This window comes from Podarcis raffonei, chromosome 5 (assembly GCF_027172205.1).
Source record: "Podarcis raffonei isolate rPodRaf1 chromosome 5, rPodRaf1.pri, whole genome shotgun sequence".
Taxonomy (NCBI): domain Eukaryota; kingdom Metazoa; phylum Chordata; class Lepidosauria; order Squamata; family Lacertidae; genus Podarcis; species Podarcis raffonei.
The window spans coordinates 100,761,554-100,775,750 of NC_070606.1; the positions used below are offsets into that span (position 1 = coordinate 100,761,554).

The 14,197-nt window shown below is 47.6% G+C and overlaps 1 protein-coding gene across 3 annotated transcripts in view; it reads left to right on the forward strand.

Moving 5' to 3' along the window:
- CCDC50 (coiled-coil domain containing 50) overlaps positions 1 to 13,812 on the forward strand; it is a 40,879-nt gene extending 27,067 nt beyond the window's left edge. Inside the window, exons 7-12 of one of the 3 annotated variants that reach the window (XM_053390869.1) lie at positions 4,073 to 4,191; positions 5,227 to 5,271; positions 7,715 to 7,819; positions 8,700 to 8,779; positions 10,662 to 10,762; positions 12,588 to 13,810. In XM_053390869.1, coding sequence (XP_053246844.1) covers positions 4,073 to 4,191; positions 5,227 to 5,271; positions 7,715 to 7,819; positions 8,700 to 8,779; positions 10,662 to 10,762; positions 12,588 to 12,607 — 470 coding nt within the window. In that variant the 3' untranslated portion in view covers positions 12,608 to 13,810. Of the gene's footprint in view, positions 1 to 4,072; positions 4,192 to 5,226; positions 5,272 to 7,714; positions 7,820 to 8,699; positions 8,780 to 10,661; positions 10,763 to 12,587 lie in introns of all 3 variants that reach the window. The other 2 variants (XM_053390871.1, XM_053390870.1) reach the window with 2 other exon arrangements.
- The last annotated feature ends 385 nt before the right edge of the window (positions 13,813 to 14,197 follow it).

Below are 14,197 nucleotides of genomic sequence, written 5' to 3' on the forward strand. Positions count from 1 at the left end.
AATTTACGCAAGCTTAGTTCTAATTTTAGTCTGTTGCTGTTTTAACTTTTCCGAAGTTTATTGTTGTTGGCTTTTCTCGGCGGTGATGTTATGGCTTTTATCTTTTTTTTTCTGTAAACTTCTCTGAGATGGTATTTGCTTGTTTTTTTGACATTCGAGCAGTGTATACATTTTACGAAATAAATAAAACGGTTCCTGCTTAGGCAACCCACAAAACACACACCGGGTAGAGAATCCCAACTTCATTTGCGTGAAAGTCTCTGGCTTCAGGTAGGAACACGCTAATTGCAAATTTGGAGTGCGACTTTCATTTCTGTGGGTTGGTTTTTTAAAAAAACAAACCATCAGAGTCTAATTCTGGCCCTGTTAGTAATGTTCTGCATATTTCATATGTGCTGGAGAACTGTTAGATTCCAGCTGAAGGAATCTTCCATCATTCTGAGATATATATATAAATTTAATTTGTCTCTGTTTGGCTTTCCTGGTTCATTTTCCCTCCAAGCTGAAACGGAGGACAGTCTTGAGCCTGAAAACAAAGGCCGTTCTGTCAGACTGGGGCGGAAGATGCAACAGGCCTTATTTTTCCACACAGGAGGAAAAAATTAGGCGTTCTTGGCTCCCATGCCGACGCCAGATTTGCTGCAGGCCAAGCGCTAACAGATTGCAAACCAACTTAGAACGGTATACTTAGGAAAATCGTATTCCTGCCACGATGCTTTTCCTGGTCGCGCAGTGACATTTTAATCGGCCGCTATATCTTGAAAATGGCTCTGCTTTGGACGGTTTTGCAACATTAGCGCCGGGGAGTTTTCTGCTGCTTAATGCCCTCCTCTGTCGCTCCTCCATCATCTGTATTGTGCTGAAACTCAGGCAGCTGCTTCCCAGATGATAAAAACACACAGGCCCTCTCCCAGAGCAGCTGGCGGTCGTGAAACGGCACCGATTCGAAGACTCGGAGCCTGCACCCCGCAGCAGAATAAAGCCGGTTTTCCAGTAATACTTTGGAGCAGGCATGGAAAGAGTATTGTCCCCTTGGTGGCTGTTGTACTGGGATCCTGTTCAGCATTGCGAGGGATCGCGGAGCCAGTAAGCTAGACGTTTGTAAAAGGATTCATGACATGGAGAAGCTGGACAGAGAAAGCTTTTGCTTCCTCCTTGCAACGGCTGTGCAAGTTGGCCATTAAAAATATTTTTTAAATCCTCATCATAGGCTTAGTGACAATGCTTAGCTGCCTTCTCCAGCCTTCCAGCTGTGTTGAAAGGGTCTGTGGGTTTTCCTGAGTGCTCAGCAGGTTCTTCTTTCTGTATTTGCTGGAACAACGACCTTGCAAGGTAGGTTGGTCAAAAGAACAACTCTGGGCGATTCCCAACAAAATCTCAAAAGCACAACAAAACGTCAGACGTTTAACACTTCCTCCGCAGGGCTGCCTTCAGATGTCTTCTGAAAGTCAAACAGTTGCTTATTCCCTTGACATCTGACAGGAGGGAGTTCCACAGGGTGGGTACTCTTCTCGCCCCCATGTTGCAGGTGTGTGGCAGATGGACTGATCTTTGCAACTTTCCACACAAACAAGACGCACGTTGGTTTTCGGTGGTATTTCCCCTTTCAGTTTTGCGATGTTTGCCGTGGCTGAAAATAGCTCCCGTCTATCTGTGAGCAGATGCTTGCATCCTCTTCCTGCTGCTGCTAATCATAGCTGGCTCCCTGTTGCAACCCGAGACTTGGCCAAGGCTGTGCGGGAGGAGCGCCGAAGCCCCCTTCATCGGCCTCTTTGCACACTGACGGAGTTACCACATTTTTCGCTCCAAAAGATGCACCTGAGCATGAGACACACCTAGTTTGTAGAGGGGGAAAGCAAGGGAAAAAATATGCTGCGCAGAGCATGTAAGCGGCTCTCGCTTTTCTTGCTTCAAACCCTTCTGTCCCTCCTCCTGCTTTTCTGAGAAGCCAGCAGAGCCAGAGCGATAGCTGCGCAGTGCCTCTTGTTCTGCTGGCTTCTCAGCAAAGAGGGATGCGGGACGAAAGGGAGCTCTTACAAGGGAGCGCTGAGCAGAGCCTGGCAGTGGCTCTTGCTGGCTTTTCCGGGAGGTGTGGGAAGGGACAGAGGGCAGCCTGTCAGTCCCTTCTCCCTCCTTGCGGAAAAGCCCCCAAGAGCCGCACACATTTTACACATGGCTCTTTAAAGGGGGCGCTGAGCAGAGCCTCCCACCTGCATTCGCTCCATAAGACGCACACACATTTCCCCTTACTTTTTAGGAGGGGAAAAGTGCATCTTATGGAGCGAAAAATACGGTGCTTTCCGGGGGGACTTATTTCAGTCTGTGCGGTCCTTCTGCACCCCGGGTGCTCCTGGAGGTTGGAGCAAACCCCTCCAGCCTGCCTGGACCGTTTTTAAAATTATCTTCCACCCCAGGCATCTGCAGCCTGAGAGCATAAGAGCACAGATGCTCTCACAGATGTTTTCACAGTAGCTGACCAGATGCCCCAAAGGGAAACCCAAAAACAGGATCCGAGCGCGAGAGCCCTCTCTCTCCCTTCCTGCCTTTTCCGGCAGCTGAGATTCAGGAGCACGGCTACAGAGCAGGGCAGAGCCGTCGTAGCTGGGAGCCGTTCGTAGCCCTCCTCCTCCGTGAATTTGTCTAAAGGGGTGGGGAGAGACCCCGAAGTGCACAGAAGACCCCTGGCTGCCCCACATGTTTCGAGTACAAAACTCTCTGTGACTGGTGACTTGCAATTGTGTGCATTTACAGAAAGGTAGCCGTGTTGGTCTGCCATAGTCAAAACAAAAATTTTTTTTTTTCTTTCCAGTAGCACCATAAAGACCAACTAAGTTAGTTCTTGGTATGCACACGAAATGCACACGAAAGCTCATACCAAGAACTAACTTAGTTGGTCTTTAAGGTGCTACTGGAAAGAAATTTTTTTTTGTTGTTGTTTTAATTGTGTGCATGCAATCCTAGAATTGGGACCACACGGGCCATCTAGTCTGACCCCGGCAATGCAGGACTCTTTTGCCCAGCATGGGGCTCAAACTCATGGCCGAGATTAAGAGTCTTGTGTTCTACCAATTGAGCTATCTGGAAGCCTCTCAGCTGGGCAGAAAGTCACCCAGGAAATTGCCTCCTGCTGAGTCAGGCTGGCCCATGCAGTATAGTATTGTCAACACAGGCAGGCAGCCGTGTCTCTCCTGGGTTATATAATAAATTAATAATAATAATAATAATAATAATAATAATAATAATAATAATAATGATAATAATAATTTTATTATTTATACCCTGCCCATCTGACTGGATTTCCCCAGCCACTCTGGGCGGCTCCCAATGAAAGATTAAAAATACATTAAAACGTCAGACATTAAAAACTTCCCTAAACAGGGCTGCCTTCAGATGTCTTTTAAAAATAGGATAGCTGTTTATTTCCTTGACATCTGATGGGAGGGCATTCCACAGGGCGGGTGCCACCACCGAGAAGGCCCTCTGCCTGGTTCCCTGTAACTTCACTTCTCACAGGGAGGGAACCACCAGAAGGCCCTTGGAGCTGGACCTCAGTGTCTGGGCAGAAGGATGGGGATGGAGATGCTCCTTCAGGAAACTGGGCCTTTGAGGCCGGTTTTAGGCCAGAGGCGTTTCCAGCCTTGCCTGGAGGTGCTATTTGAGATTGAGCCTTCTGCATGCAAGGCAGGGGCTCTGCTGCTAAGATTACGGCCCTTCCCTGACTTCTGGACCAAGGTGGGATAGCGTAGGTCAGTTAAGGAGGAGGTGTGTTCCATGGAGAAAGTTGCAGGTGGGCAAAGCCTCTGTCTGCATCCCTGGTGGGATGCTCTGAATCAGAATAGATGGACCAACATCCAGCAGCTGTTCAGGGCTATGTGCAGCCCCCTTTTGCAGCCTCTGGTCCCCCAAAGCAGGAAGACACACAGAACATAAGCAGATCCATGCAGTCTTCGTAATTTGCGTTATCTTGGTGCAGAACTATTTTTTTTTATTTGCGTGGGTAGCTCTGAATTTAGCTGGCACATTAATTATTTCCCCTTCTGTGACTGAGGAATGTGGCTTCTCGTCTCTTAAGGAACGAAAACGCGGGGGCCGAAGGATGCCAGTTACCACAAAGGCCGCCCGGCAGCCCCCCAGGACCAGGAGCTCTACGATGCAGAGATCGCCCGGAAGCTGCAGGAGGAAGAGCTGTTGGTGAGTGGGACGGATTTGGACTTCATCCCAGAGAGAGTGTTTTGGGGGTGGACGTGACTCTGAGTTTGGAGCACTGAGCAGCATTCACTAGCAAAAAGCAGCGCTGGGTACCATTAAGTGTTTCAGCAGCACATGTTTCACTGTGATGCAGCAGCAAAAAAAGCTAATGCGATTCTAGGCTGCATCAACAGAAATCTAGTGTCCAGATCAAGGGAAGTCATAGCACCACTCTATTCTGCCCTGGTCAGACCACATCTGGAATACTGGGTCCAGTCCTGGGTGCCACAATTTAAGAAGGATGTTAACAAGCAGGAAGGTGTGCAGATGAGGGTGACCAAGATGATCAAGGGTCTGGAAACCAAGCCTGATGAGGAGTGGTTGAAGGATCTGGCGGTGTTTAGCCTGGAAAGGAGAAGGCTCCAGAAATGATATGATTGTAGTTGTTTGACTCTTCATGACCCCCTGGACCAGAGCACGCCAGGCACTCCTGTCTTCCACTGCCTCCCGCAGTTTGGTCAGACTCATGTTACTAGCTTCAAGAACACTGTCCAACCATCTCGTCCTCTGTCATCCCCTTCTCCTTGTGCCCTCCATCTTTCCCAACATCAGGGTCTTTTCCAGGGGGTCTTCTCTTCTCATGAGGTGGCCAAAGTCTCAGAGCCTCAGCTTCAGGATCTGTCCTTCCAGTGAGCACTCAGGGCTGATTTCCTTCAGAATGGAGAGGTTGGATCTTCTTGCAGTCCATGGGACTCTCAAGGGTCTCCTCCAGCACCATAACCTCCTTCAAATATCTAAACAGCTGTCCCATGGAAGGTGGAGCAAGTGTGTTTTCTACTGCTCCGGAGGGTAGCCAGAGGGTGGGTCACCTAGTCCAACCCCTGCAATGCCGGACTCAAAGCTAAACCATCACTGACTGGGCAATTTCTGTTTAGAAACCTCCAGTAAGTCCTAAAAGGAAAGAACCGCAGCTGACCAACCATGCCTGGGTTTATTGTTTCACGAAAGGTCTTCTTTTTCCTCTTGTCTCCTCTTCAGGCCAGCCACGTGGACAAGAGAGCAGCGCAGGTCGCCCAGGACGAGGTAGGCATTTGCATATTCAAATAAGGGAATGGGGAGTGTCTGCCTTTGGAGCTGAGGAGGCAACTGGCTTTCTGAGATCTTTGCTTCTTAGTGGAGCTCCGACTCCAGGCTCTTTCCACTGATCCCCCTCCTTTCCCTCCTTTGTGTTCAAGCTCAGGCTTGCAAATATCTCTGTGCAGGGAGCCTGCCAGCAGCTGTCCCCTTTGCTTCCTGCCATTGGCTGCCTCTCTGCACCCCCCCCCAAAAGCTGGCCTTGCTCAGAGCCAGACCCAAATCCTCCTTCCCCCATGCTAGGATACTGTTCGTTGACCTTTCAGCCAAAAAGGCTCTCTGGAGTAAATATGCATGCAGATACAAAACGATGCGAATGATGAGAATTGAACAGGGATGTGAAAGCGAGCAGTGGAAGAGATGAAAGCATTTCAAGGGTATAAAAAAAAAACAACCCCAAATGCGTCCATGCTGCTGCCCTAAAGGTGAAGAACATTCCCTGCAAAAATGTGAAGATGAGAGTCTTTGCCTTATGAGGGTCTCTGGCGGGGGAGAGGAGCAAGGCAGGTGGGAAAGTTGGCAGCCTTCGATGGGGAGCCTGCAACCTTCCATGTAGCTTCGCCGCTGCCCAAGAAACTTGTTTTTGGTGGCGCAAGGAAGACAGACCATTTTCCTGCAGGCTGGAGAGGCGCCCAGGAGAGTTTTCTGGCCAGGGGAAAGTGCCTGGAGGGCAGAGCGGTGGGGCGGATTCAAGTCTAGGGCCAGGAGGGGGAGCACAGCCCTAACAACGTACCTGGCTGCAATCGGACAAATGTGGGTCTTTTCTGCGCTCCAATTGCCAGGGTGGTGAAAGCTTACCACTTTTGTTCTCCGTTGGGACCCATTTTCTTGCGTGTAAACAGGGGTCCCTGTCTTGCTCCCCCAAGCAGTTCGGATCCTAGACCCCTTTGGGCCCAAATGTGTTGCTTTCAGCTAGCCAGTCAGGGGACCTACGGACGTGGTTGGAGTCCCGCTCTCGCATTAGCCTCGAACCCCAAGGCCAACGCTGCAACTTGTCCCCCGGTGTGGGAGGCCGTGGTTGTGGCCGAAGGACTTGCCTCTGTTTTGCCCACTTGGGTTGTGCCCTGTAGCCACACGTAGTTAAACTGTGGAACTCGCTGCCGCAGGAGGCGGCTACGGCCCCTCAGGTGGCTTTGAAAGACAAATTCACGGCGGGTAAAGCGGTCAGCTTGCTCTGCCCCCATGACCGGACGCAGCGATGCTTCTGAATGCCAGTTGCTGCAAACGGTCGAATCATACGGTTCAAAGGGACTCCGAGGGTCATCTAGTCCAACCCCCTGCAATGCAGGATTCTAAATTGAAGCATCTTTGAGGAAAGCTTTTCTGCCGGAGGGGAGAGCGCAGTGGGGTCCTGCTTGTGGGATTTCCTTGTGGGAGCCTGGTTGGCCACTGTGAGGAGGAGCCCAGCTGCCTGGCCTCTTCTTAGCTCCTTGGGATTCCTAAATGGAGCCTCCATGGGCAAAGCCAGCCTACCTTAATCACGGTAGAGAACAAGAGCGGGAGAAGGCTCTTCCACTCGCATCCTCCTGGAGGGTTTCGGCCCCTGTGACGATGCTGGTCTAGCTGGGCCCCTCGTGGGCCTAATCCAGCTGCCGAGCTCCTTGTAACGTTATATATATATATATATACGTGTGTGTGTGTTTAACATATCATTTTCAACAGTAATTAAACATACTTTTGCATCTTATTCAAATTTTTGACTTCCATCAATCCTGTCTGAAAATTTTCCAATCTAATCTCTCAGTATGCATTTCTTATCTTCCCTATTACATTTCAAACTCATAACCAATATCTCTATCTTTTTCTACTTTGTAACACTTCGTATATTTCTCCTTAGAAAACTTCTTGTAGTCCTCCTAGCCTAATTTGCTGATTACAGTTGCTCTTCAAGTAATTCATATACTTCTTCCAACCTTCTGTAAATCTTTGCTCCCGCAGGTTTCGAATCCTTCCTGTCATTTTGTCCAATTCTGCATAGTCCATTAATTTCATCTGCCATTCTTCTTTTGTCGGAATTTCTTCTTGTTTCCATTTCTGGGCTAACAATACTCTTGCTGCTGTTTAGTTGCATATAAAAACAATTTAACATCTTGCCTATTAATGTCCTGACCTATAATACCAAGTAAAAATGCTTCTGGTTTTTTTAACAAATGTATATTTCAACATCTTTTTCATCTCATTATATATCATTTCCCAGGAGTTCTTTACTTTTTTTACATTCCCACCACATATGATAAAATGTTCCTTTTTTTCCTTTACATTTCCAACATTTATTATTTGTCTTATACTTTTTAGCTGATTTCACTGGTGTAATATACCATCTATACATCATTTTCATCATATTCTCTTTCAAAGCATCCTTGCAACCTTCTTATCCTGCTGTTTCTGCTAGGAAATCGCTCGCCTGTTGCTGGCGGAGGAGAAGAAAGCTTACAAGAAAGCGAAGGAACGGGGAAAGTCTTCTCTGGAGAAGAAGAGGCAGGAACCAGACTGGAAGGTGGGTGATGCGTCCTCAGTTGACTTTGTCTCTCTTTGCCGGGCGAAGCTCTCCTACGATGATTGATTTAATCTGCCCAGGACAACCCAAAGCGACTTACAACTAAACCAATAGATAGACAATAGACAGCAACTAAACCAATAGACAGCAAACCAGCACAGGTACATTAAAACCAAGAGGAAAGAGAAATCTATTAAAAGCATCCCCAAGGCCAAAGGAATTACAACGGTACCTTGGTTCTCAAACTTAATCTGTTCCGGAAGTCCGTTCCAAAACCAAAGCGTTCCAAAACCAAGGCGCACTGCTTTCCCATAGAAAGTAATGCAAAAGGGATTAATCTGTTCCAGACTTTTAAAAACAACGCTAAAACAGCAATTTAACATGAATTTTACTATCTAATGAGACCATTGAGCCATAAAATGAAAGCAGTCAACAATGTACTGCAGTCACCATGGGGTCACTAAGTGTCAGACACGACTAAACAACAACAATCAGTCACACAATCAATCTGTCAGTAGCTGAACTGGGTTCCACACAGTCGCAAAAACAAAACAAGAAGAGCCGCAAAAACGCAAAATAAATAGCAAAAACAGACAGACCTCAGCATAACACTCAAATCGGAAGTGTAACACTCAAAATGGAGCATGTTCAGCTTCCGAAAAAAGTTCACAAACGAGAACACTGACTTCCGGGTTTGCAGTGTTTGAGTACCAAGGTGCCACTGCAGTCTGATCCTCTTTTAAAGGCTTCCCAGTTGGTGGCCCTTGCTGGCTCCTGGGGCAGGGAGTTCCACAGGTTAACTCTGCGCTGCGTGAAGGAGGACTTGATTTTGTCGTCTTCCGGTCTGAGCTGACCACCCTGCTCTCTCTCCTCTCCCCAGCACGACTCACATGAATCGGTGCGCCCGAGGTCAAGGGAAGGTCACGAAGGTCACCGGTCCAGAAGCGACAAGCCAACGAGGTGAGAGGGATCCCCGATCCGTGACCCAGGAGTGCAGGTGGGGAAGCCTCATCTGGTCAAATGGCCTCGGTTGTAAGCAGGGCACGATGGCGGTGTGATGCCAGGATGCATTTTTTGGTTTGTGTCTCTTTCATCTCCATCTCTTTAAGGCAGGCTTCCTCAATCTCGGCCCTCCAGATGTTTGGGACTACAACTCCCATCATCCCTAGATAACAGGACCAGTGGTCAGGGATGATGGGAATTGTAGTCCCCAAACAGCTGGAGGGCCAAGTTTGGCCATGCCTCCTTTAAGGGATTGGACCTTGCAGTTTTGTGATTCAATTCTCTATCTCCCTGCACATAGAAAACTAGTAATAATAATAATAATAATAATAATAATAATAATAATTTATTATTTATACCCCGCCCATCTGGCTGAGTTTCCCCAGCCACTCTGGGCTGCTCCCAATCAAGTGTTAAAAACAATACAGCATTAAATATTAAAAACTTCCCTAAACAGGGCTGCCTTCAGATGTCTTTTAAAAAGAAGATAGCTGCTTATTTCCTTCACATCTGAAGCGAGGGCATTCCACATGGTGGGCGCCACTACCGAGAAGGCCCTCTGTCTGGTTCCCTGTAACCTCACTTCTCTCAGGGAGGGAACCGCCAGAAGGCCCTCGGAGCTGGACCTCAGTGTACGGGCAGAATGATGGGGGTGGAGACGCTCCTTCAGGTCTACTGGACCGAGGCCATTAAGGGCTTGAAAGGTCAGCACCAACACTTTTAATTGTGCTCGGAAACGTACTGGGAGCCAATGCAGATCTCTCAGGACTGGTGTTATGTGGTCTTGGCGGCCACTCCCAGTCCCCAGTCTAGCTGCCGCATTCTGGATTAGTTGTAGTTTCCAGGTCACCTTCAAAGGTCGCCCCACGTAGAGCGCATTGCAGTTGTCCAAGCGGGAGATAACCAGAGCATGCACCACTCTGGCCAGACAGTCTGTGGGCAGGGAGGGTCTCAGCCTGCGTACCAGATGGAGCTGATAAACAGCTGCCCTGGACACAGAATTGACCTGTGCCTCCATGGACAGCTCTGAGTCCAAAATGACTCCCAGGCTGCGCACCTGGTCCTTCAGGGGGCACAGTTGCCCCATTCAGGACCAGGGAGTCCCCCACACCTGCCCGCCGCCTGTCCCCCCAAAACAGTACTTCTGTCTTGTCAGGATTCAACCTCAATCTGTTAGCCACCATCCACCCTCCAACCGCCTCCAGGCACTCACACAGGACCTTCACCGCCTTCACTGGTTCTGATTTAAAAGTATGTCGGGTAGAAGGGAGTCACCTTCTCCCTGGCACCAACTTTCTAAGTGCAGGGAGGAAGGTTGAGCCAGACGAGATTCTACCCGCAGTTCACGTCACATGGCGGGTAGCTCACCTCAGCAAAAACTTGCCCTGCTTCCCTCTCAAGCTATGCAACCAGATCGCCAGCCCTTCGGCTCACAATATTGTGTCGTGCGCACACCGCTGGTGCTTCGTTGGCATCGTGTGAATGTTTCACAGAGTGCTTTCTGTGTGCGGGGTTAGGTCCCATTTTACAGATGGAGGGACTGAGGCTGAAATTGATGTTTAACAGACAGTGGCTCAGTCCTGTTTGTTCCATAAAATTTACACGCCGCTCGATTGTAAAGGGCGGGGGAGCAGAGACCCTCCAAGCAGCTGACAAAGAGAATAAATCAGTAAGATGATCGGCAAAAAACAAGTATTTAGAACACTAAAAAAGTGTTTGGGAGGGGGAGAACCACCTGTAAGTGGACCCTTTGGGGGGAAAGCTTTGCAGCATCAACCTTTGGGGAACAGGCTGGCCGACGGATCCTTTTTCCAAACCGTTTCCCTGCTCTCTTTGCCAGGCCTCCCCCTCCGCCCTCCGAGGATCTGGACCACCTTTGCAACCTTACAAGCCAGCAGAACTTGGCACATCAAACACCCAGACCAGAGCCTTCTCATAAAGGTGAGGGGGGCAGCACGCCCACCCACTCAGGGGAATAGCGGCACTCCTTTTCCGTCTCCAACTTGCTTATTTTTTGGGTGCTGTTGGCCCATCTAGATTTAACATCTGATACCCTCTCAAATGTGTTGTGGGGGAGGCTGTGGGTTATTGCCTTGTTTCTCTTCTTGTTTTTATTATGTATTTTGTGTGGGGGGGTTGGGTTTCTTGTATGTTTATGCTGCAAACAGCCCTGAGATTTACGGATGAAGGGCAAATTTAATTAATCAAAATAATAGCCCAGCATCCTGTGGCCATCCTGATGCCCTAATGGGAAACCAGGAAGCAGAACAGAAACAAAGGAGAACACTCCTCCTGACAGACAGAATTTTATTTTATTTTATTTTTATTTTTATTTTCCCCAACAACTGGAATCCAGATATATTGCTGGCCTCTGACTATAATACTGTGGTGTTGAATTCCTTGCTTTATACTTGTTGCAAACATACTTCTAAAATTTGCAGAATACAGAACATTCTTAGGCTTTTTTTTTTAAAAAAAATATTTATTAGTTTTCCATTATAAACATCCAATTAATAACAAATCAAACCCAATCATAATCCAAATCAAGAAAAAAAAAACCCAAATTACAATCCAAATTATTAAATTTCAAATGGACTTCCCATATTCTGGACCTTGAAGGTTCAGAAGTATCCTTAGGCTTTTGATCCAGTCTGGGAATCTGCCAACTATATTGCTGCTACAGCATAATCACAAGGCATATCTTCCATCATTCCACATTGTTCTGTCAGCTGCCCTGAGACCACCAGGTGTAGGGCGGTTTAATAATAATAATAATAATAATAATAATAATAATAATAATAATAATAATTAAAATCCTGACTAGTAGTCTTATATACAATTATATATTATATACTTTTATTATATTGTATATTTGTATATTTAATTATATACAATTGTAATTGTATATTATATACCATTATATACAATTTTTTTATACCTAGAAAGAAAATGAAACAAAAAAAGAAAGAACAAAGGGAAAAAACAAAAACACCCCCCCCAAATCTTATACATACCATCACACTACACTTCTTGTTTTCCCGTTGCATATTCCTTTTTTACAAATGAACGTACTCTTACTATTGTATGTTTCTTTACATATGATCTAACACATTCCTATATCAATATGTGCTCTTAGTCTTATTGCTCAACTCAGTCTCACTCCAACGTCAGTCAAATGCTAGCATAGACAGCGAACCTTTACTGTATTTTTGAGCATAATGTTTTATATCTATCCCACTTTTCCATAAATTTTTGTTTTGAAATGCCTCTCAGGATATTTGTTAACTGCGCCCTTTCAGCAAATTCTTGTATCTACAAGCTGCAAAAATTAATTTTGAAGTGTCGGCCTCTTGAGAAAGCCTCCGCCACCGACCATCTTGCCCAGAAGCAGGAAAGGGAAATGAGGTTCGATCAGCTCTGTGGTCTTTTAAACAGGAAGGACTGATTTAAACTTGCCGATACCCTTACCTAATTTATTTATAGAAATATTTATATACCGCTGTTTCATACAGATATCAAAGCAGTTTTAATACAAAGGTACAGAAGGGAAGTCACACAAAAAGTTAAAAACAGACACCAGTTAATTTAGTTGTAAGACGTTTTAAGAACCGCAACATGTTCCTGTGTTCTTTTTAAAAACATGTTGATATACGGCACTAAAATAATAGCGTGTTTGTTTTCCACAAGAGCTGAAAGGTTTGTTGCTCTTCTCAAGACAGCGAGGGGACTGAAAGCCACTTAATATTTCTCTTTCTTTTGTTTGCAGGTTACCACTATAAGCAGTAGGACGAACGAGGCAATTTTTTTTTGCTGATACTGACTCTCTTCTGTAGCAAACTTTGCTGGAATCCTTCCTGGAGATCTCCTGGGTTCCTTCCAGCCTCCAAGGATCTCCTGGGGGATGGTCTCCTTCCTGAGCATCGCGACGTCCACAAACAGTGCCTCTTCTTCAGTCCGTTGAGTTTCTCTGTTGGTGATCTCCCTCCGGTCTCCTGGGCAGGGCAGTTAAATCTGGCTTTTGTGGGGCAGCTTTTTCACAGCCCACCTCTCCCGTCGCGCATTTCGGTTTGGGGATCTCGTCGTGCCGCCTTCCAGCCGCCACTGCCCAGCGAGGATCTCGTGGGGCTGGGAAGGGGGCAGCCGAAACAAGCCCAGGGTCGCAGGGTTGAGAGGGATCCCCAAAGGTCATCCAGCCCAACCCGCTGCAATGCAGGAACCACAGCTTTAAAAAATCCCTGACCGAGGGCTGTCCAACCTCTGCTTAGAAACCTCCCGTGAAGGAAAGCCCAATGCCTTCATGATAAAGGGAACGGGAGAGACTCCCCAGCGAGGAAAAGCGATGGTGTTTGGGACTGTTTCTTTTAATGGGGGAAAAGTGTGATGGAGATTTCCCCTCCTTTGCGGAGACCGTGGGGACAAAGAGGTTTCCCCCTCCTCTCTCGTAATTCTAGAACCCAAATGCCTCTGACTGAAATTTGGGAGATTTCAGGGCAGACAAAGAGGAAGCGATTACAGTGGTACCTTGGTTCTTGGACTCCATCCGTTCCGGAAGTCCATTCAACTTCCCAAACCAAGGCATGGCTTCTGATTGGCTCTGGAAACAATGCCGACAGCTGAAACGGACATTCGGCTTCCAAAAAAAATGTTCGCTAACTGGAACACGTACTTCTGGGTTTGCAGGGTTCGGGAGCCGATTTGTCCGTCAGCTAAGCCGTTCAGGAACCAAGGTAGCGCTTTATTCATGCAGCACATATTTAAAACAGAGCCTCGGCTCTCCCAGTATCTAGCAGCGGCCACGAACTTAGATGGCTTTCAGAGAGGGGTCGACATAACGGAGGAGGTGCTCTGAGCACCGTATTTTTCGCTCCATAAGACACACTTTTTTCCTCCTAAAAGCTAAGGGGAAATGTAAGTGCATCTTACGGAGCAAATGGCGCTGCGCAGAGAGGGAGAGCTGCGCAACGCCCGCTCAGTGAAGCGCCCGTTCTGCGAAGCCGGAGGAGGAACAGAAGGGTCTCATCCTCCTGTTCCTTCTGCAGCTTCGCTGAAGGGGTGCTGTGCAGAGAGGGAGAACTGCGCAGTCCTTCAGCGACGCACCTGTCCTGGCGTCTGCCTTAGCCGTGCACAGCCTCTTCGGGCAGGGGGAGCCTTTATCCCGCTGCCCTGAAGTGGCTTGGTTATCCCAGAAGCCAGAACAGCCACACGGTATCCCAGAAACCAGATCCCTCTTGCTGTTCTGGCTTCTGGGATCCAGAATAATTTTATCTTGTTTTCCTCCTCCCAGAACTAGGTGCGCCTTATGGTCCGGTGTGCCTTATGGAGCGAAAAATACGGTACCATTTGCTGGGAATTGCAGATTTGAAGAGAGCCACAGCA